Source organism: Petromyzon marinus, chromosome 6, assembly GCF_048934315.1.
Source record: "Petromyzon marinus isolate PM22_M1 ecotype Great Lakes invasive population chromosome 6, UKy_Petmar_22M1.pri1.0, whole genome shotgun sequence".
In the NCBI taxonomy this organism is placed as follows: domain Eukaryota; kingdom Metazoa; phylum Chordata; class Hyperoartia; order Petromyzontiformes; family Petromyzontidae; genus Petromyzon; species Petromyzon marinus.
The window spans coordinates 14,153,437-14,173,684 of NC_133672.1; the positions used below are offsets into that span (position 1 = coordinate 14,153,437).

Genomic DNA, 20,248 nt, shown 5'->3' on the forward strand with positions numbered 1-20,248 from the left:
CGAGACTGTCCTCCAGACAGAAGGGACGAGACTGTCCTCCAGACAGTCTCGTCACTTCACCTGATGAAGGCCGCTTGTGTTGTGGCCGAAACGTCGTGAGAATATTATTGTGTTATTTTATTTTATCAATTTATTATTTTATTCTCATTCTACGTGACTTTACCGAAAGAACCAAAGAAGATGAATCCTTGCAGTCACAAAAGCTTTAAATCGGAGTTTTAATAATATTATTACTATTTTATAAATATGGATAAATAGACGAATCGCCATCTGTTTCCATCTGTACGGGGATAGTGTTACCCCCTTGCGCGCGTGGGTTTTCTCCTGGTGCTCTGGTTTCCTTCCACTTGTATAATAAACACTCATCATTAATTGGCATGAAACGTAAAATAAAAACCCAATGCAGGACCCTCCTGAAAAAAAGAGTCCTACTCGTTTCGAGTCCAATTATACCGTGCCACAGATGTTGTTACGGTAGAACGCAAAGTTCCGCTAAATCGGTACCTGGGCTGATGACCTTTGCCTTGAGAAGGCCCGACAGCCTCTTCAGCAGATGCATGTCTTTCGCTCTCTCGCTCTTCTTATCACTGCGCGAGACAAAATCGCCGTGGCACAAACGCACGTGAGCAGCCAGACATCTCCTTGGCGAGTCTTGGCTCTTAATCGTACTGCCGCTGTTGTCGTTATTTATTCAACTCCTATACCCCGTTTCTAAGCCCAGTCGCCTAAAGCGCTGCTAAAAAAAAAAACTCGTCGCATTAAATTCCATTCTGCACTTAATTTGGATGATTTCCATCTCTGAGGATTACAATTATCAGCTCGACATTACTGTCTGCGGCAGAGTAGTTGGGAGCCCAGAAAACGTGGAACGTTTGGCCTTCATTGGGCCAATGATTCCAACTACATGCCAATCGTTGACCCCCAATGTTGCACGTTTACGAGGAGAGCGCTGCCCCCTGTGTTGATCACACGTCGCTTGCAGGCAATCTCAAGTGGTAGCTCCATGGTATTCCCTTGTACGGGCCATTTTCTGACACCAAGGGTTGCATTGCTGTGCGAGAGACTAAAATCGAGTCTACATCTCATGATGTTACACCCATTGCAAAGTCAGTATGCAATTTAGGAAAAAGACAAACAAATAATTGATATGACAAATAATGCAAATGTTGCTTTCATTTAAATTATGATTTTCCCATTCCATACGTGCTCTGCTAAATACGAAGCACTTAGCAAATCATCTCACTATCATTTAATGAACTGTTTTGATTTGGGAGCAGAATTCAGTTCACGGATCAATGCTTTTTGTGTGCATTGTTTCTCCTGTGCATTGTTTCTCATTCCATCGCATCTTTCCAGTTTAGTTTACTTTACAAGCCCACAGCACGCCACTTACATTTCATTTGCATAAATCAGAAATAGTGAATTATTGCACGCACGATTCGATGCACGATTCGATGCACACATCGCGAGAGTAAGATTCGATTTTAATTGATCAATCGCTACATCGTTACACACCAAATAAAACACTACGCCTCCGCGTGGGCACCAACACCGACACAGGCTTTCCCGTGACAAACGACAGTGCGCGCAAATACGCATGCGTACGTGCGCGCATCGCACAGGCAGGTGGTGGAAAGAGAGAGGGAGGGAGGGAGGGAGGGGAGGGAGGGAGGGAGGGAGGGGAGGGAGGGAGGGAGGGAGGGAGGGAGGGAGGGAGGGAGGGAGGGAGGGAGGGAGGGAGGGAGGGGAGGGAGGGAGGTCACCTGAGTGCGAGGTGGAAGGGCACATTGATGGTGCGCACGGAGGCGGCTGTGGCGTCCAGCAGGCACACCTGGTAGGTGTGGGGCAGCCAGCCCTGGCTCGTCACGTTGTTGAGACCCATGATCCTGTAGCCCGGGTAAAGCAGCCTGCACGCCCCACGGTGAATGAAGAGAAGGGAAACACAAGGCAGGCGAGTCCTCGCCCTCCTCCCTCCTGTGCGTTGCACAGGTGTGTCGAGGAGAGCGTAGGGGGCAGATGTCCCATTATAGTTCTCCTGCCTGTGACCAAACCACCCGGAACGCGCCCAATCTCATCAAGTCTCAAAATTCAAGCAGGATTTTGAGCCTGCACAGCGCTTGGATGGGCCACCACGTTGCACAAACAGCTTGTAATAGAGCTGCGGGGCTACGTAGTGGCCAGTTGAGGAAAGTGCAGCAAAATGCATTGTTGTGCTGTACTTCGACGCTTCTGCCTTCATCAACCCGCACTGGCCAACAGAATTAAGTATTAATCTTGATTTGAAGCTTTCGTGACTGCAAGGATCCATACTCTTTGGTTCTTTCGGTAAAGTCACGTAGGTAGAAAATAAAAGAAAATAAATCACGACGTTTCAGGCGCAACACAAGCATCCATCATCAGGTGGAAAAGCAGTCTGCCTTAGCAGTCTGCCTTAGCAGACTGCTTTACCGAAAGAATCAAAGAGTAAGAATGAAGTATTGTCAAATATTCCCCACTACCCGTACGGTATGGGGAGGCCCCAGCAGTAGATTGACAAAGGGCTGTGCATGTCTACACGCATACATGTTTAAATATTTACACGGACACTTTACGAGAGCTGTTTTAACATTGCAGAGCACCTTACACTGTTTTTTTTTTCCCAGGGTTGCGTGACACTCAAGAGCCGCAGGCTTCAGCGAGTAAAAACAGAGAGAGAGAGAGAGCGAAATCGAACCGCCGTTGATTAAAACAGGGCTCGTTTGCGCCGCCTTCATCGTGCAATTAACATCGAGTCACGGGCAGGGTGGAACCCCTCGCTGTCCAATCACCACGGGCCCTGTGCGGCGCTTCGTCGAACCACTCGCCTCGTCGGACCACACATGATCCGACGAGGCGAGTGTTTGCACTGACGATGCGAGGCGTAGGTGTGTCTAGGAGCGCGCCGCGGCACCTGCAGTTCTTGCCCACGTTGAAGGCGGCGACGCGGGGCCCCTGCTGCGTGCTCCACACCTCCAGGATCCCGCGCCGCGGTGCGTAGATGGCGACGAACTGCGCGACGCGCGCCGAGCGGGGGGCGGCCGCGGGCCGGGGGGGGGCCCCCGCAGGAGCCGGGGGCCGCTCCGACTCGGACTCGTGCAGCTCCTCCAGCACCTGGATCCAGCCGATCTCCGCGTCGCGGTAGCCTGCAAGTAACACGCACACACGCGTGAGCACAGAGGGTAAAACGTCACTTGTTTAGCCCGATTCGCTTGCATGACGAAAGCTGCAAAGGCACGAGCGGGGGTGTTGTGGCCAGAACTCCTCCTCCCCCACCCCTCCCCACACCTTTGTCTCCCCAGTTTTTTACGTTCACACATTTAATCAGATATTCAGTTAAGGGCAAGTCAGCCTCAGGGAGGCCCAGGGTGAAGCTCATATTCCATTTCCCACTGATGTTATCGATGGCTTAAAATGAAACCCAGGTCGCCGGGTTCAGAGCGCAGTGGGCGAACCACTGCATCACCCCTCCACACACACCAAAGACAAAGACCTCCCGTGTAGCCTTAACAGACTGTTCGGGCAAGTGCTCTCAGTGAGCACCTATGAAGGCCAGCACGGCACACGTGATGGTGGCTGGCCAACACAAAGCCCGGTCGCCTTTGTCTCCCTTGTGGCGATGTTTACACACCACACCAGGTACTCATTCGAGGCTGAGTCTACCCAGGGGAGAATCAGGATGAGTTCAGATAATCGTCACTGGTGTTGCCCGTGAGCAGAAATTGAACTCGGGTCGCCGGGTTCGTAGCGCGGCGCGCTAACCACTACACTGCCGCTCCCCACACACAACACATGCGTACACACATATATACATTCTGACTCAGCCCAGCTCAAATGTAATTAATGTTATCCCTATATTGCAATGAGGAAGCAGCTTACCCATCCAAGATATGGATGGATAAGCTGCTTCATCTAAATAATTATCTATGAATTGTTTCTCATGTTTAACTTATTCGGAGATAATATTCACATTGGGCGATTTTCTGCGGCAAAAATGGCACGCAATGAATGTCACAGGGTATTTACCGATAGACATCAAGCTTTGGCGATCGTCACGTCAAAGTAAATGGTGACTACGAGCGAAATTAACCCAACAACTCTGGCAATTCTGGCTCGGTGGTGATGGTGCCGATCTATGTGCCAGCAAGTTGCTGCTGCCGCAAAGTGGCCAGGAGGTAGCAGCAAAGTATTCTGAAATATTTCCACACAGAGCTCTTGAGTACTATGCCGTCGTATGCATGGGTTTTATCCGGACATCATGGTTTTCTCCCAAAAACCAAAAGCAACCCGCACCTCCGATTAGCACGGTTGGCTACGTACGGTGCAAGAGAATTTCAACATACATCCATACATACAAAAAACATCCCAACGCAGGGCTCTCCTTAAAATACTCTTCAATCAGGCTGTTCAGAGTACACATTACTATTATTATATCAGCAAACCCCGACACCAATCCATTTTTTAATAGCTTCCCTCCGCTCCAGTAATGTCTCAGCCCTGTGAGAGTGATACGCAATGGGTCTGTCTTCACATGGCTTCAATGGCACAATTAATGATTGATCTGCAAGGTTCATGTGTTTGAAACTGTCACAATGGGAGCTGTTGTGTGGGGTTTTTATCTCGCAAAATTGGCGGTCACATGTTTGACGTGATAGTAAGATGCACGCGCGCGCCCGCCAGCGCAGTGCGGGCATGAGTAATGCGGCTATTTTCTGGCGGGAGACTGGACTTGTCAGCCCAATGCGGCACATTACAACTCGCGATCGATGGATCATCAAGGTGACTGCAAAGAGAGCCACTCCGATGCCCAGCCTCCACGTTTGCGCACACATGGCACAGTCACAAAACGCTGATCGCCCTCTTTAACAAATACACACGCACGTCTGCAGCAGAGAGACGCTCCGCAATCGTTTTGTCCTGTAAACGAGGATGGCGCGGCGGTGGTCGGTGGCTTTGGATTTGTTTGCAGGCCTGTGCTGGTGGCCGCTCAGAAAAAAGGGACCTTCGGAGTGAAATATACTGTAACTCAAAGGCGCTCGAATGCATGGCGAGATGCATTCGCAAGCCAAACGAGTCAAAAAGCCACCACTGCGCTGTCTTCTGTAGGTCCCCAGGTTCCCCGCAGCTGTTTACTCTGAAGCTATCATCGCCGACATGGCTTGCAGTGGAAGGCACTGTCAACAAGGGGTGAAATGACTATCTATGAGCAAATCACCATCAAAGCCCCCGATCTAGTCAGAACTTGGAGGTTAAGCAGGGTTGAGCTTTTCTATTACTTATATGGGAATACCAGATGTTAACGGCTAGGGCTGTGGGGTGGCCAGGATATGACAGTAAATAAAGGGATTCTTGTATCTATTTGTGCAGAAACATTAATGTTATTCTATCCTATTCATGAGTTTTTCTGCATGAAAGACACTCAAGAGCCATGTGGCTCAGCAAGGCTTTCCTGAGTAAAACATTAGGCATTATCATTATGGAATAATTTGCATTATTATTGATGCATACATTCATCCATTAATACTGTTTGGTAATCTTACAAGCATTGCATCGAACTGCATGTGTAAAACAAAATGGAGTTTCAAAAATGTATATAAGTTACATGCAATGGATCCATGTCACCCCAGCCGCCACCAGGAGTAACCATCTACCGCAATGTTATATAAACAATCAAATCTATCACAATGTTATGAAAATATAAACAATGTAAAAAAATATTAATGTTATAACATATTCTACCATGAGAGATTCGTTCATGAGGCTATCCACATATACAAACACAGAGACAATTTCAACCGAGAAGATGGATTATGGCTTAGCAATCATTGGAAGGATTTGATAAACCATTTCGGGTCTTAATTGATTGTTCACGCTTATGGTGGCTTTCAGACTGCATCCCTTATTTTCGTCTCCCCCCTCCTCTTTTCCGAGCATAGATGGACTCGTCCATCTGAATAATTGCCAAATCGCTCTCCGTGGTGCTAACGTAAAAAAAGCCACTTTTTTATTTTCTTGCTGTGGTTTTCACACCGGATGATGATTGCTTGTGTTGCAGTCGAAACGTCGTGAGAATTTTATTGTTTTATATATTTTTTATTTTATTGTTTTCCTTCTACGTGACTTTACCGAAAGAACCAAGAATATGAATCCCTGCAGTCACGAAAGCTTTAAATAAAAATGTTATAACAATATTTTTTTTTTAAATGTCATAAAAACAATGGAATCGCGACCCTGAAGTCCTGATAATGAATATAATTTCTGGGCCGGTGAATTCTTCTCTCGCTGTTGTCAAGGACAGTGCTGGTACAGGGCATTATCAGCCCCCGCTCATCTGACATAGGGCACACACCATTTGTTTTCGGAGCTACCTGAATGATTTCCAAACAAGGGAAATCTCATTGAATAAGAAATGACGCATTCCTCCTGCACCGCATTTTTATGTCAACTGATGAAATGTTTAGACGCAAACAATGCTTGGGGCGGCTTAGGGAAACTAGGGGCTTAAAGAAGCGGCATTTTAACTGTGCCTCAGCGGAAGAGCATTGCATGGAATGTACAATTATATTTTTACTCTGATTTCCGTGTACTTCATAGCTGTATTTTATTTGTTTAGCGTTTGTAATTTTGGTGACCCCTGGCCACTCGTGCGAAAGACACTATTCTTTGGTCTCTTGAGTTCTCACCTTGTTAAACAAAATACTACACGTTAACTTATCTTACATTTTAGTTATAAATAAGAACAGGAATATCAAGAATAATGGCACACATTCACAGAAGAAAGACTCAGCGAGTCTCAAGAGATTTTTTTTCACAAACGCCCGGCATTTGGATGTTTCATCAATTCCTTTAGTGAGTGTTTGGTTTAATGTGCGGGAGTAAACCAGAAAGCACGCAGAAAACCCACCACGCGTTCAAGGGGGCGACGTTCAGTACTGCCATCCGTCCACCACCTCTCTGCCCGGTGCCTACAACAACACTTGGCTAACCTGAGTGTCACCCATCCAAGTACTAAGTAGGCTCAAAACCCTGCTTGGCATCGGACCTTGGATTGAGGGTGATTTGGTAGTAGGTTAGAGATGAATAAGAACACCTTTAAACATATAAAAATGCCGATTATTTCTTACACATTACCGAGACGTGCACAGTACACAAGAGTAGAACAAGAGACTTTGATTTAAAGCTTTCGTGACTGCAGTAATTCATATTCTTAGCTCTTTCGGTAAAGTCACGTTGAAGGGAAACAATAAAATAATAAAATATATATAACAATTGCTTTATATATTTCATTATTTTATTGCAAAAAATAAAATCTGACTTTACCGAAAGAGCTACGAATATGAATATCTTTAGAGCCGTATACAGTGCATGCGCAACTGTATTTGAAGATATGTCTTGAGTTAGGCGATATTTAATTCAAGCATGATCAGAGCAGTGCAATCGAGCTGTTTGGATTTTTTTTGTTATAGAGCTAATCCTGTTGCTTAATAATTAAGATCAAACACCAACATTAATTGTGCTAGGGCAATGAGACCATACTCCAACTCTGTCTTAAATAATTAATCCAAAACTGAAATTTAGATAGAAAACCAATAGATGTAATTGCAGTTGTTTAATTGTATAATAAAAAAAACGACAGCTGGCAAGTGGCACGCATTCATAAGTGGCAAATATTGAATGACCAATCCAGAAAGAAAAAAATGAATACAACATTTTCCACCAGATTCGCATCTTCGCGAAATGGCTGGCGATAAGAGAACAAACAAAAAAACTGTCAAAAACGAACATCCGTCAAGATGAGAATTTGGCCCATTGTGTGCTGTCGACTTGTATCAGTGCATGCTTGTACTGCGCACTGAAACGCAGTCGTGGGCAGAGAGAAACTCCGGTGAAATGGCACAACGGCCTTGGCAAAAGCTTGCAGTGAACGAGGTGCCTGCCCTCCAACTTGCCTTTCCACATGCGGATGGCGACGCCCCGCTGGAGGTCGAGCATGATGACACGTCCAAACTCATCCGTCACGGCAGCCAGCGTGTTGCACGGGGAGAGCGTTATCGACTCTCCGTGACGGCGTGAGTCCGGGATCCCAAACCTGCCCGGCAAATGGAACGATGGCAGCGCCGTCGGCACGCAATGGGCGCGGCTTGGTGCGTACGACAAACACGATCACAGCTGCTTTACTCAAAGGTACATCAATGATTTAAAGCTTTTGTGTCAATGGATTTTGTCTGACTTTTGAGTTCTTTCATCTCCTCTGCCCGAGTAGGAGTATGATATATTCAGGATCAATTCAAGATCCTCGGTGGACTTGCCCCCTGCTTTACCTCTCCCCTCTCATCTCTATCCATTCCCCTCCACACGCTCTCCGCTCCAACAAATAAAACTTTCTGTCGAAGCCCCTAGTCAACCTTAGCTCAGTGGAATATCAGTTGCTCTCTTCTGCATCCCCCATGGTATTGAACTTCCTTCCCCCAGCCATCCATGCCGTTGACTCCCCACCAGTGTTCAAGTCTAGGCTTAAACCCTTCCTTTTTCCCTCTACCTATGATGGACTGCCCCTTTCTACATTAAATATGCCCAATGGTTTGTCTCAAGACACATTTTAAAGAGGGCTCTACATCCAGATGTTTAACCAGTCACTTATTTGGGAATGTTTTCCTCTATGTGCATTGAAACCTGAGTACCTGGAGAAATCCCACCATGCATACAAATGCACAAACCCACGTAGCTGTACTGCCTGTACTATGTAAGTTTGTGAATTTCAGACATGTCTCTGTGATCCACCAACCCTTTCCTCCAGAGCATTGGATCAAAATAACATGCCATGCCAATGTGTTATCCTTCCCCTACACCTCCGATCAGCATGGTTAGCTATGTATGGTGCGAAAGACGTTCAAAATACATACATACAATCCATAATGGTGGCAAACCATCCTAGAAAACCTAACGGCAATTACATTTATAATACTTAATAAATGTCCATACATAGGCAGAGTTATCTACACCTCTCTTGTAACACTAATTCAGAGTATATATTAAAGGTTTAACTACAATTATAAAATAAGTCGAACCCACCAAGGTTTATGTGCTGATTTTTCTAGATGTAGTTGTTATGTTATTTGGCAGTGTTTAATGACAGTGGTAAATTTGTGTCAGCCTGTGCTTTTAATCGGCTCCTTCTGAGCTGAAACTTAATTTTAAGTTGACCACATATCACACGAAAGGTTTTTGCACATATTGGAAGACAAAATCCATTCTGTGCATTAAAACTGTGTTCTGCAACCAACTCTCAAATGTGCACTGTTAGATCGTAGACATCATCTTAATTGACCTTCAAACAGAAGAATTGGTCTGATGAACACAATGCTGTTTCATTTCAGAAGATGATTATGTTCAATAAACTTACTACAAACAGACTCACACAGAGACACACATACTCAGACTGACTCACACAGACTCACACAGAGACACAAGGACTCACACAGAGACATCCAATTGTATGTTTAAATAGTTTACCCACCTACCAACCGACAAGGGGACCTGACCGTAGATGGACCCGCAGAACGACAAGCAAGGGTTATTACGTTCAGCACGGAGACTTGTAGAGGGTCATCACAAGGGCACACTGACACGTCAAGGGCCGTCGCTTGGGCACAGTGTTACGCTCCACATCGACGAGTCAGCTCTGACCTCACGGGAAGTGGGGTCGCCGGCTCGACCTTGGGCTTCTGCTTCTGCGGAGTCTCCGCTTCCTGCTTCCCCTTCCATCCGAGCCAGCCGCTGTCAGAGTCAAAACACGGCGCGTCCAGACGAACCGCCAACCACATATATGTGCGATCACATCGCACGACTTGTTGCGTTGTATGCACGTCTCGATTTCGGAAGCTGATGTTTTCACCAAAAGATTTGTGCCATGGTGTGAGCTATTTCATGCCACTGGATTCACAAAGGAAGGCTTTTACCTGGCAGCGTTTATTAAGGCAGATGTCAGCTTGCTGGCCACTGCCAGGGCCACGTGTGACAGAAGAGGATGGCTGCTTCCCTGCACCAAAAAAACACACGTATTAAAAAAATAAAATCCAATCACAGCCCGAAATATAAATCATGCAACAGAGCGCAACGTAAATGGCGGAAAAAAACACAATTACAGTGCTCGACAGTCAATAAGCAATGACACACAGGCTGTCGATGACTTCACCACTCTCGCGCCACTTCGAAAGAGCACTTAAAGAGGCCGGCAGGCGTTCATTATAAAGTTCCGGTTGTCACCTCGAGCGCGTAGAAGAATCCTGCGTAGGGTCCGCTGCCCACGGTCACATACTGCGACATGGCCGGAGGGCTGCTCTTGATGGTGGCATTGTAACCGCCGAGGATCGACGCCACCTTCATCTGATCGAACGTGCACGAGGTCACCACGCCTGCGAAACACATCGAGGCCGGTCAGCCGCTCGCTCGTTCGCTCAATCGCTCACCTAAATCCACCGTGTTTCTATTATTGTTGTTTTAAGCAGCGGCACTGCGAGCTGTAACAAAGAGTTGGCAAATCGATGTGTAATGGTCATTGTGGGCCCATCACGTGTTTGACAGCATAATGCAAATGGCTTGGGGCAACAGAGCAGTGCGATTGCTCCCACATACCGACGGTGATGTGGTCGACTATCGATTCCATCTCCTGCAGCCCCCACTTTTTGTAGGCCAGCGGTGGTGGCTGGATGCATTCTGACCCGGCAGCCGTGGCTGTGATAAAAAGGAAAAAAACAGTGCCACGCAGATCATAAGTGACCCTTTTTGCAGGGGTTTTACAAGCGCACATTCAAAACACCACACCACTCACTCACTGGGTTTCCATTGAAAAGTTATGAAAACCATACAACATCCAAATCAAAATTGGCATATAAAATTATCCGAATAGCCTGAGTGTCTTCTCATTTTCCAAAACGGAATTGTTACTTCGTAACAGCCCTTGCCATCGGTGGACTATGATTCAAGCACCGTTTTCACAAGAGTGACCCGATTTAGAGCTGTCTGGGATTTAATGAAATTTGTCGCATACGTTTCACTCACTGCATCTAAAATGCATAAAAAAAACCAGATGTAAAACCTGATCATGCGTTGGACATGTATTTTTTTAAAACACTCTGTATATTTTTAGTCTTCCTGACAAAACAGCGCTAATTCTAAATGGAAAAGTGAACTGGAAACTCAGTAACTGTTTCCATTACCACTGTTATTGCCCACGACAGCTGACGGGGGTGAACCCACTGACGAGGTAGGTGTGCCAATTTTCGCAGTGGACTGATTTTCACAGCCTGCCAATTTTCACAGCGTACTGATTTTTTTTGCACTGTGCCGATTTTTACGGGTCACGCCGCCACTGCCCAGCGTACCTCGCGCGACCTGGTTGCGGCAGGCTCGGAGAGACTGGTAGAGGCTGAAGCCGTCGATGGTGACGAGAGCCGTTGGGTAGAGGATGCTCAGCTCCTCTTGCTGACCGTGGCCACAAACAACAAAAGACAAAGATCCCCTTGAAAACATCAACAGACCGTTGGGACAAGTGCTGTTAGCGAGCACCTATGAAGGACAACATGGCACATAAAAGAAGGGTGGCCAGCACCATGTTTAGTCGCCTTTGTTACCCCAGTGGCGATGTTTACACACTGCACCAGGTACTCATTTAAGGCTGAGTCGACCTAGAGGAGGCCCAGGACCAGTTCAGATAATCGTCACTGGTGTTAGTTGTAAGCGGGAAGCAAACTCTGGTCCCCGGATTCGTAGTGTAGCGCACTAACTGCTGCATGACCGCTCTGCACCAGACACATACACATATGAGGCACTATGCCACCACGATTTGGTGTTAGCCACAGAGCTTTACAGAGTTACCTTACAATCACCAGCAACGGACAGGGAAAATGTATGTACTTAAAAAATTAAAAGGTAAAGGTTCAGCTCCGTAATCACTTGGTCATGTCACTGCTTAAGAAGGGCCTCTCCACTAGGGGGAGCTCTAGAAAACCCCTTGAGATTGTTTTGGCCTACTCTTTCTTGGAAGAGGTGGGAGTAACCACACTTTATCTCACCACACAACACCTGCCATTCGACTATGCTTTACCCAATTATACAGAATGATATTTTTTTTCATACTGGAGGAATCCGATGAGCTTTCAAACACTTTTTCACAGATGTCCAATGGGGGGAAGGTCAGAACGTTACAACAACAAACAATACAAAGGTGGGAGTGGGAGGGGATGAAGAAACGCGGCAATTTTTTCAACTACCGCATCTGGAGATCAAATTGAACCGGCAACCTGGTTTGCAAGTCCATCGTGCTAACCATGACACCATGGCAGTGCTATGTATGCAACCTACATAAAATCAGTCATCTACTTATACACATAAATGAACTTGGAAACACATAGATGAACTTTACTCAATAACTACGTGACAGTCCAATGAGATTCATCACCACTGCTGTGGGGGTGACCGGGTAATTGGCATCATTCCTGTTTTAAAACTCATCTGCTGATTTTTTTCGTCTGCAATTTGCGCTACGATGCTCGTACGTAATAACCTATGCGCACACAAACTGCGGGAGTTCCCGTGCGTGTGGAGATCACCTGCTCGGTGACCCCCGCATGCCTCGGGGTCTCGTACGTCCTGCACTTGAGTCTCAGCACCGGGTCCTCGCTCAGCAGCTGTGACAGCAGCAGCACGCCTGTCTGCAGCCGTATGCCGCCACACGCATTCAACAGATCATCATGATTCGATAGATCATCACCTTTCACCAGATCATCACGATTCAATAGATCATCGTGATTCAACAGATCATCACGATTCAATAGATCATCGTGATTCAACAGATCATCACGATTGAAATAGATCATCGTGATTCAACAGATGATCACGATTCAATAGATCATCACCGCTCAACAAATCATCATGATTCAACAGATAATCACGATTCAACAGATAATCACGATTCAACAGATAATAGCGACGGGATGATGGTCCATGGGTGAGGTGAACGACGGATTGGCAGCCAAGTGAGAGAACACGCCGCCTCGTTGGACGCACACCGTGGTGGGGATAGAGTGGTTACATCTGCTCGTGTGCAGGAGCTGGGGGGAATTGCAAAATCGCAGGATCATGAGAGATGGCAGAGGATTGGGGTGCTCTCTATTCAGCATTGGATTGATGATGGTTGATGATGATGAATACATGACTATCCGTGATCATGATGCATAACCTCGGAAAGCCCCGATGAGTCTCTAGACCCTTTCAGGAGGGTTCTCAGCATTGGAACATTTAGCCAGTTACTATTGTAATGTGTTTTTCACGTAAATGACACATTTAATGAAACAACAATGGTTGGGGTTTAAAAAAAAAAAAAACTCCATTCGATATTTATATTTTTCCATTGCAAAATGTAGTCTCTAACCATTAATTGCTTTATATCTCTGACCTCTCTAGTCACGTGCTATGAAGGTCAATGCCGATAGCATCGCTTATTAACTACCTCGCCTGGTATACAAGAGGTTGCGGTTTCGATCCCCTCCCTGATGCCTGCATATTTGGAGTTTGAATGTTCCCCCAGTGGTTGCGTGGATTTGTCTATGGGTCCTCCGGTTTTTCCCTCCACATTGAGAAACATGCGCTTAATACTATTTGGCTGCTATAAATTTCCACAGGATAAGCCACTTCACTCAGCTATCATTTGTGGCCAGGTTTGCTTCTGAAAAAGAGCTATATATCTTGGTGGGCCTTATCTGGTAAAATAAAATAGTTAAATAGTTTGTGTTATTGACAAACGTGTTCAGTGTTTTGTTACCCCACATAATGATCACTTACTGAGCAGAATTTGTCTATGGTACAAACTCCACTGGCACTACCAATGACGATAATAAAAAATGTACCCATCCATTCAGGACTTGCCTCTGTGTAGAAACGAACGTATCCCGTTGTGAAGCCGATGATGATGCAGGTCCAATCTGGCCGTCCCGTGGAACTCCTTGTTTGAAAAACAACAAACATTTATAAACAAAGCGTATGTGCCAAATGGGCACGTCATGATTCCAGTAATCCTTGCAGTGGCTTTTGGCTGGCCATCGAACAAAGACGGTCACTGCATCACGCGCTTTCAGATGCGCTTTTGTGGCCGTCTGGAACACTCTTCCTTCTGATATTAGGAAGCCACTGGAGCTATGCACTTTTAACTCTAGATTTAAACATTTCTTTAGAACTGCTTTTTTGTGTTTCATTTGTTGGCCTTCCCCCGCACGTCCGTTTAGCATGGTCGGCTATGTATGGTGCGCAAGAAGTTCAACATACTGTACATACATCCCCTAGAGACGATTCATTACAATCGCACAATGTTGAGTAACATATCAATTGACGGATCAATGTTTTTTGAGTGTCTGGTTTGTACCGTCCCAATTGTATTGCCAATCTCGTACATTGTGTATGCTCTGTCTGTGCAGTCTGCCTTGTCTCCATAGTCAATCTGGCACGGTGTCTTTTTTTTTGCTCATTCGTTACTTTACACTGTAACATTATTCACGTGATTTGCATCCATTGTAAATATAAAATTCTTACACACATTTGATCCGATGCGTGTGCGTAATTGACTATATCGACAAATTTTTTATCGTTGAATCGTAAGACGTCTGTGAAAAGAAGTAACTTAAGTCAGCGGGAACGTGTGCACTCAATACATTGATGTAAAAAGATGTTATTTATTTCAGCAAGAAGGGCCCAATTAGCTGCTAGACTCTATTGTAAGGGCGTCGTGCGATTGTACAGATGTTGTAAGTCCAGATATTAGTGACACAAGCATGGTGACAAAGGTTGCGATACAAACAGCAAGTATCGGTCCATGCTTGATATGTTACAGGGATAGGGAACCGATCGAAAAACACAACAAAAGATGACTACATTATTCTACGAACGAAAATAGAGAAAAAAAAATGTTAATTTAAGAAAGCAAACACAATCAGTAACAGGGAACTTTCAGAATGATCCACACAGACTTCGGCTCATGCTTCTTTGCCTATTATGAATGACAGACAAATCAAAGTGTCCACGTGAAAACATGCAACTAGCGTAAAACATTCCTTAAATAGCATGCAGACAACCTTTACAGCTGCGAGATGTACAGGCAAGAGCTCACCTTTTTTGACTGGCGAGTGGTATGCAGATAGCACTGCTGATGAACTCCCTGCAGAGCCAACAGCGGTAGCATGGCGACAAACAACAAGCGCTCAGATCAATGATGAAACAAATTCAGACTCTTTTGGGAAACAAACATTTGTATGCTGGGTTTTGTAAGTATGTTGAACTTCTTAGCCAAACCGTGCTAAAAGGGGTTTGCCTGATGTAAACGCAGCCTACTTCGATGTACATCGTTTTATGGATGAAGAAAATAAAAACCCAAAACATTTTATAGCAATTAAAATTAATCGTATACAAGCAGAAGCACTCTACAAATATCAAAGAAGCTTTATAACAACGATTAAGATCCGTGGAGGAACAAAAGTGCAAAAAATAAACATGGACAGAAGACAAAAATAATAATTAACCATACAAAAGGTCCCACCAGCAACATATCAAAATACAACACAGGTATTGAGTTCGAGTAGAAGAGATTAAATTTTTTTAATAATAAGATGACAATTTATGCGCAATTAGCTCACCCATCCTCTAAATTCAGGGCTCCACTCCACAAGGTCGAGTACTTGATTTCATCCTTCCCTTTCTCGTTCGCCCTCCATTTCGCTGAAAATCATTAAGTACTGTAATCAATGGACATGTATTTTACATTTTCAAACTACTGTCCTTAAATATTTTAAACACGCCACATATTAACATTTGCTTAAACACAGATCGGCAGGATAGAAACACATTTTGAAATAATGTTTCGACAATTAATGTATTGTTGTGCAAAAGCAGAAATATGACAAATGTATTCTCATGTAGTTTGGGGCAGTGAAGCCCATTCACCATCATTCTATCCACTGCTTTTCATAACCGGTTTAGCTTATGTTGACGGTGTATACGTGCATCACAACGTGATGTTTCGGGTCTGCGCATTGCCTAAATATATATACACATTTTTAAGAAATATTTTCGTGTCATGCACTCTACGTTGGTAGCATTCGCCAATACTCTTGGCTAGGCTTTCAATCAGTTTGTAAAGCGTGTGAATCCCAACAGGATGCGAATCTTACGCTGCAAAAACACGGCTTTCTGCTCGTGCGCAATGACCATCAGATCGTTGGTGGGCGAAAGAGAAACCACGCAGTCCTGCAGCCAGAAGTCATTCTGTGACTTCCCCGTGGCCTCCTCTTCAAGCACCTCCTAGACGAGCACCATTCATTCACGAGCGGTCGTTACGAACGCAAAGACCCGCCTCACGCGACCACACTTCTTCACACAGCAGAGACCAAAGGACTGTTTTTTAGATCACTAGCTGGTCTTGTATAGGAGGTGTAATGTGCAAAAGCATGCTAATAGCATCTCAAATGCACGCTGCTATCTCGTCCTGCTGTGTTCATTAAATTTAAGACTAGCTCATTCAATATCTAGACGAGGTCAGTTTACAATATGGCATTGATTTCAAGCCTCATGTCTCTCTTTTCAGAATGGTGTTAGAAATGGCATCTGTTTGTTATGATGGTTTGAAATTTAGCATGTTTTTTATCATAATATTGTATTGGTACCCCATTCTGATTCTCCAATGAGTACAAAACTACGAAGATGGAGCTCGTGTTAGCCTTACCCATCAGGACAAAAAAAAAAGATTTGCGATACTACTAGACTGCCAATAGTGTTTATTGTACCAAACTATAATTTCCGCTGTTCTTAATAGACGGCCAAAGGTCTTGTCAAAATACAAAGTTCATAAAATTAAAGTCAGATTATAGACCTGAGTAATGTCGATACTACTGACCAGACTTGGGGTAAATTACAATTGTAATTGTGTAATTCGTAATGAATTGCAATCACATTGTCATTTTTGCTAACGATGCTACTGTAATTGACCCAGGTATGCTACTGACATGCCAACTGTTGTTTTGAATGCAACTGATAAAAATAGTGTGCTGACTTTAATAATTAAACTTAAGTTTATTTATATTTGTTACACAGACGATCCCGTTTAGTCAATTGCCCGGCTATTTTACAAAGAAGATTCGTGGTGCGTGAGCGCAGCAACAACAACAAAAAAGTCAATATTGCAGAGAGCGAGGACAGGGTCCTTAAGGAATGTTGCACTATTACATACAGACCAAAACAAGTGAATGAGAATTACAGCACTTCGTTTTCCAGTTAGATTGTGTCAATACTGAATCTAGTAAAATGGAAAATTGCTGCAATGACATCAGTAATTTTTATAATCCTTATGACTCAACGACTCAAAATATCCTTGTTCTAACATTTCACCCCACAGGTGCTGCAACATCACAATTCACTTAAGGTGAACTGTCCAGAAATAAAGTCTAGCAAAAGAGAAACACAATGCGATGCGTAAACACACCAACTGTAAGTATCCGTCCTTGGTGGTGTTCTTGTCTGATTAAGTGAAATGCAGCCACGTAGAAAATCACATTTGCGGTAGGCATTCGTATGAAGAACTACATGAAGCTGTGAGCGAGAGTTTAACCTTTTCTTTGGTTTCGGGAAGGTCCCAGGACCCCCAGTTGTCATCCTCCCAGCCAACTTCTTTTTCTGAACAGCATTAGTAAAAAATAATGTCAATATCCAACATTAACGTTCGAATTTGCTTGATTAAATACGTTAAATGCCTGCAAAAAAACGTCATAGCTTTACTCACTTATGGCATCAGTGACAAACAAATAGGGTAAATTATTTAAGCCGTTAATTAACTTGGACACACATTGTGAAGGCCTCTTTACCATTACCTGCATGCTGGGAAAAAAAGTTTGTAATATTCATCTCAACCTCAACAAAACAAAGAGGACTGTTTAAGCTGGGAGGGGCAGAACATTACCCCAGTGTTAATGCATGCCCACTGTACTCAACGCTATTTCAAGTGACAACAGGCCGGCTGGCGCCTTAACATCAAGGAAGGATAAGAGCATGTGAATTGTGTACCTTCGTTGCTTGCGTCAGTGGCTGACCGTTTTGTAGTGAAGAAGACACAAACATGGTTGTTAGAAAGATCCCCTCGTTCTACAGTACATTAACAGAATCCGATTAATCTGTATTTATACTGGTGGAATCCGATGAGCTATGAAGCTCTTGTTCACAGATGTCCAGTAGGCATTACCAAGCTTCCTTTCAGTCAAACGATTAAATGCAGAGCATACTGGGTTCAGAGGTTTGTAAGCAAACTTGCTCAAATGTTCCTGGTGTGCGGCTGGGTTGTGATCCAGGTTAAGGACCTCACTTAGACGAGATGTAACCCAGGTTTAATATTAGTGACAGACGTGACCTGGCTTTAAGATGTCACAAAATCATCATTGGGTTTCGGAGCTCCCAGAGTAAAGAATGCAAGCTCGTTATATAACCTTACGAAGACAAGGTAAGCCCAAGGTTTCCGATATGAAAAACCCAGATTTAAGATATTACAGTAGACGAGAACCAGTGTTAACGCCACACAGTGACGAGACCTAGGTTTAATATCTGACATAAACAAGCTGTGACCTGGGGTTAGGATCTCACCAAAAGACAAGATGTAACCCGTTTTTTTTGGAACTGACAGAGCTGGATATAAATCCAGGCCAGACAGTATCCACATAGAATGAGGTAGGTGTAATTAAAAGATAACGTCACTTGACCGATTTGGCGTGAGACCTCTCCTGCCAAACTGGAGCTGGCCATGAGCACAATTCAGGCACAGGCAATCCTCCACACTCTCTCTACAACCACTTCATTCCTGCACTCATGGAGAGATGAGGAGGTGGAGTGTTCAATAAAACAAGAGTACCCGGGCAGGTTGTTTTGTTTTGGTGGGGCTGATGGTAAGGGACCCACCTATTTTTTACATGGTTCAGGTTCAGAAGCAGGGTCTCCAACTTCTCAATAGCAAGCATTTACCAGGGTATGAGCCACACATTAACCGTACCTGAGCATCGATCACACTCCCATAGTATCTGTAGCAGATTCCCATGGAAGGCTTCTCGAACTACGTGGTCAAACATTTGTATACATCGTGTAGGAGACCAAAGTACATCCATGTCCCACTCCAAGGTGCACTGGGAATGGCTTCTATCCTCGGCCAGGTAGCGTTACCAGGGCCTGCTCGTCATCATAAAGGTCCGTAATGATCATGGACAGAGGAATTAGGGACCCTGAAAGCACAAAAAACCCAAAGCCACTCACATACACACGCACACAAATATAGGTGGCATTTAAATTTGAGACAATGTTCGCTGTCCAAACCTCTTTTCCTCGTCTCCTGCTTGAGGTGTGGGAAGAGATGATCTCGCACTGAGCAGATGTCCTGGAACTGACAGAATTCGCTCAGGGAGCAAGACATCGCCGCTTCTTCTCCAGGGATGTTCCTCCCCGGTGATGTGGCAACGTCGGTGTATGTAAATATATTATATTCGTCTTTATATATGTGTGCGTACAGTGCGTATATGTACGTGTGTATTTGTTTACCTCTACAAGTGTGCTGCTTATATGTGTATGCGCAGTATTACCATGTATACCCGAGTGTATGCAGTATGTACATAGGTGTATGTCTGTGTATGTGTACTGACAGGATATGTAAACTTGTTTGTGCGTGCAATTGTCTGCGAGACTGATTACGTGTGAACGTGAGTATGTTTTTGTTACGTATGAGAGTGTATGTGTGACAGCGTATACCTCATGTACGACGTATACGTCCGTGTACGCGTGTATGCCAATATGAGTGTGTCTTTGTGTATGTGAAAGTGTAGATTCCGTGTAAACGTTATGTATGAGCGCGTATGCCTCAAAAACATACACCTACACGCGTACACTGCTACTGTATACGTGTGTACGTGAATGCCGGCGTACGTGTCTTTGCGCACGTGACAATGCGGGTTTATGTCAGCGTACGCAAGGTGTGTGTGTGTATTCGAGCGTTGTTACACCTCGAGTGTGTGTGTGTACACACTTGTGTACGTGTGTAAGAATGTATACGTCTCCGCGTATCCCGTCACTCAAAGAGGCCCAGGCAGGCCGGCGGGAGCCTGCAGTGACGTCGAACGACACATCGCCGCGCGGTGACGTCACGCGAGCCTCGCGTTCGGAG

The 20,248-nt window shown here is 44.8% G+C and overlaps 1 protein-coding gene across 4 annotated transcripts in view; it reads right to left on the reverse strand.

Moving 5' to 3' along the window:
* The window catches only part of RAB3GAP2 (RAB3 GTPase activating non-catalytic protein subunit 2), a 39,617-nt gene extending 19,407 nt beyond the window's left edge, over positions 1 to 20,210 (reverse strand). For 2 of the 4 annotated variants that reach the window (XM_032947796.2, XM_032947794.2), the window contains exons 1-17: positions 19,408 to 20,210; positions 18,118 to 18,138; positions 17,666 to 17,730; positions 16,233 to 16,362; positions 15,699 to 15,780; positions 15,176 to 15,223; positions 13,942 to 14,017; positions 12,627 to 12,728; positions 11,400 to 11,499; positions 10,651 to 10,749; positions 10,282 to 10,430; positions 9,975 to 10,054; positions 9,703 to 9,792; positions 7,965 to 8,104; positions 2,930 to 3,161; positions 1,764 to 1,907; positions 505 to 587 (exon numbers count right to left, since the gene is read on the reverse strand). In XM_032947796.2, the coding sequence (XP_032803687.1) occupies positions 505 to 587; positions 1,764 to 1,907; positions 2,930 to 3,161; positions 7,965 to 8,104; positions 9,703 to 9,792; positions 9,975 to 10,054; positions 10,282 to 10,430; positions 10,651 to 10,749; positions 11,400 to 11,499; positions 12,627 to 12,728; positions 13,942 to 14,017; positions 15,176 to 15,223; positions 15,699 to 15,780; positions 16,233 to 16,362; positions 17,666 to 17,730; positions 18,118 to 18,138; positions 19,408 to 19,504 (1,738 nt within the window). In that variant the 5' untranslated portion in view covers positions 19,505 to 20,210. Of the gene's footprint in view, positions 1 to 504; positions 588 to 1,763; positions 1,908 to 2,929; positions 3,162 to 7,964; positions 8,105 to 9,702; positions 9,793 to 9,974; positions 10,055 to 10,281; positions 10,431 to 10,650; positions 10,750 to 11,399; positions 11,500 to 12,626; positions 12,729 to 13,937; positions 14,018 to 15,175; positions 15,224 to 15,698; positions 15,781 to 16,232; positions 16,363 to 17,665; positions 17,731 to 18,117; positions 18,139 to 19,407 lie in introns of all 4 variants that reach the window. The other 2 variants (XM_076065097.1, XM_032947795.2) reach the window with 2 other exon arrangements.
* Between the last annotated feature and the right edge of the window lie 38 nt (positions 20,211 to 20,248).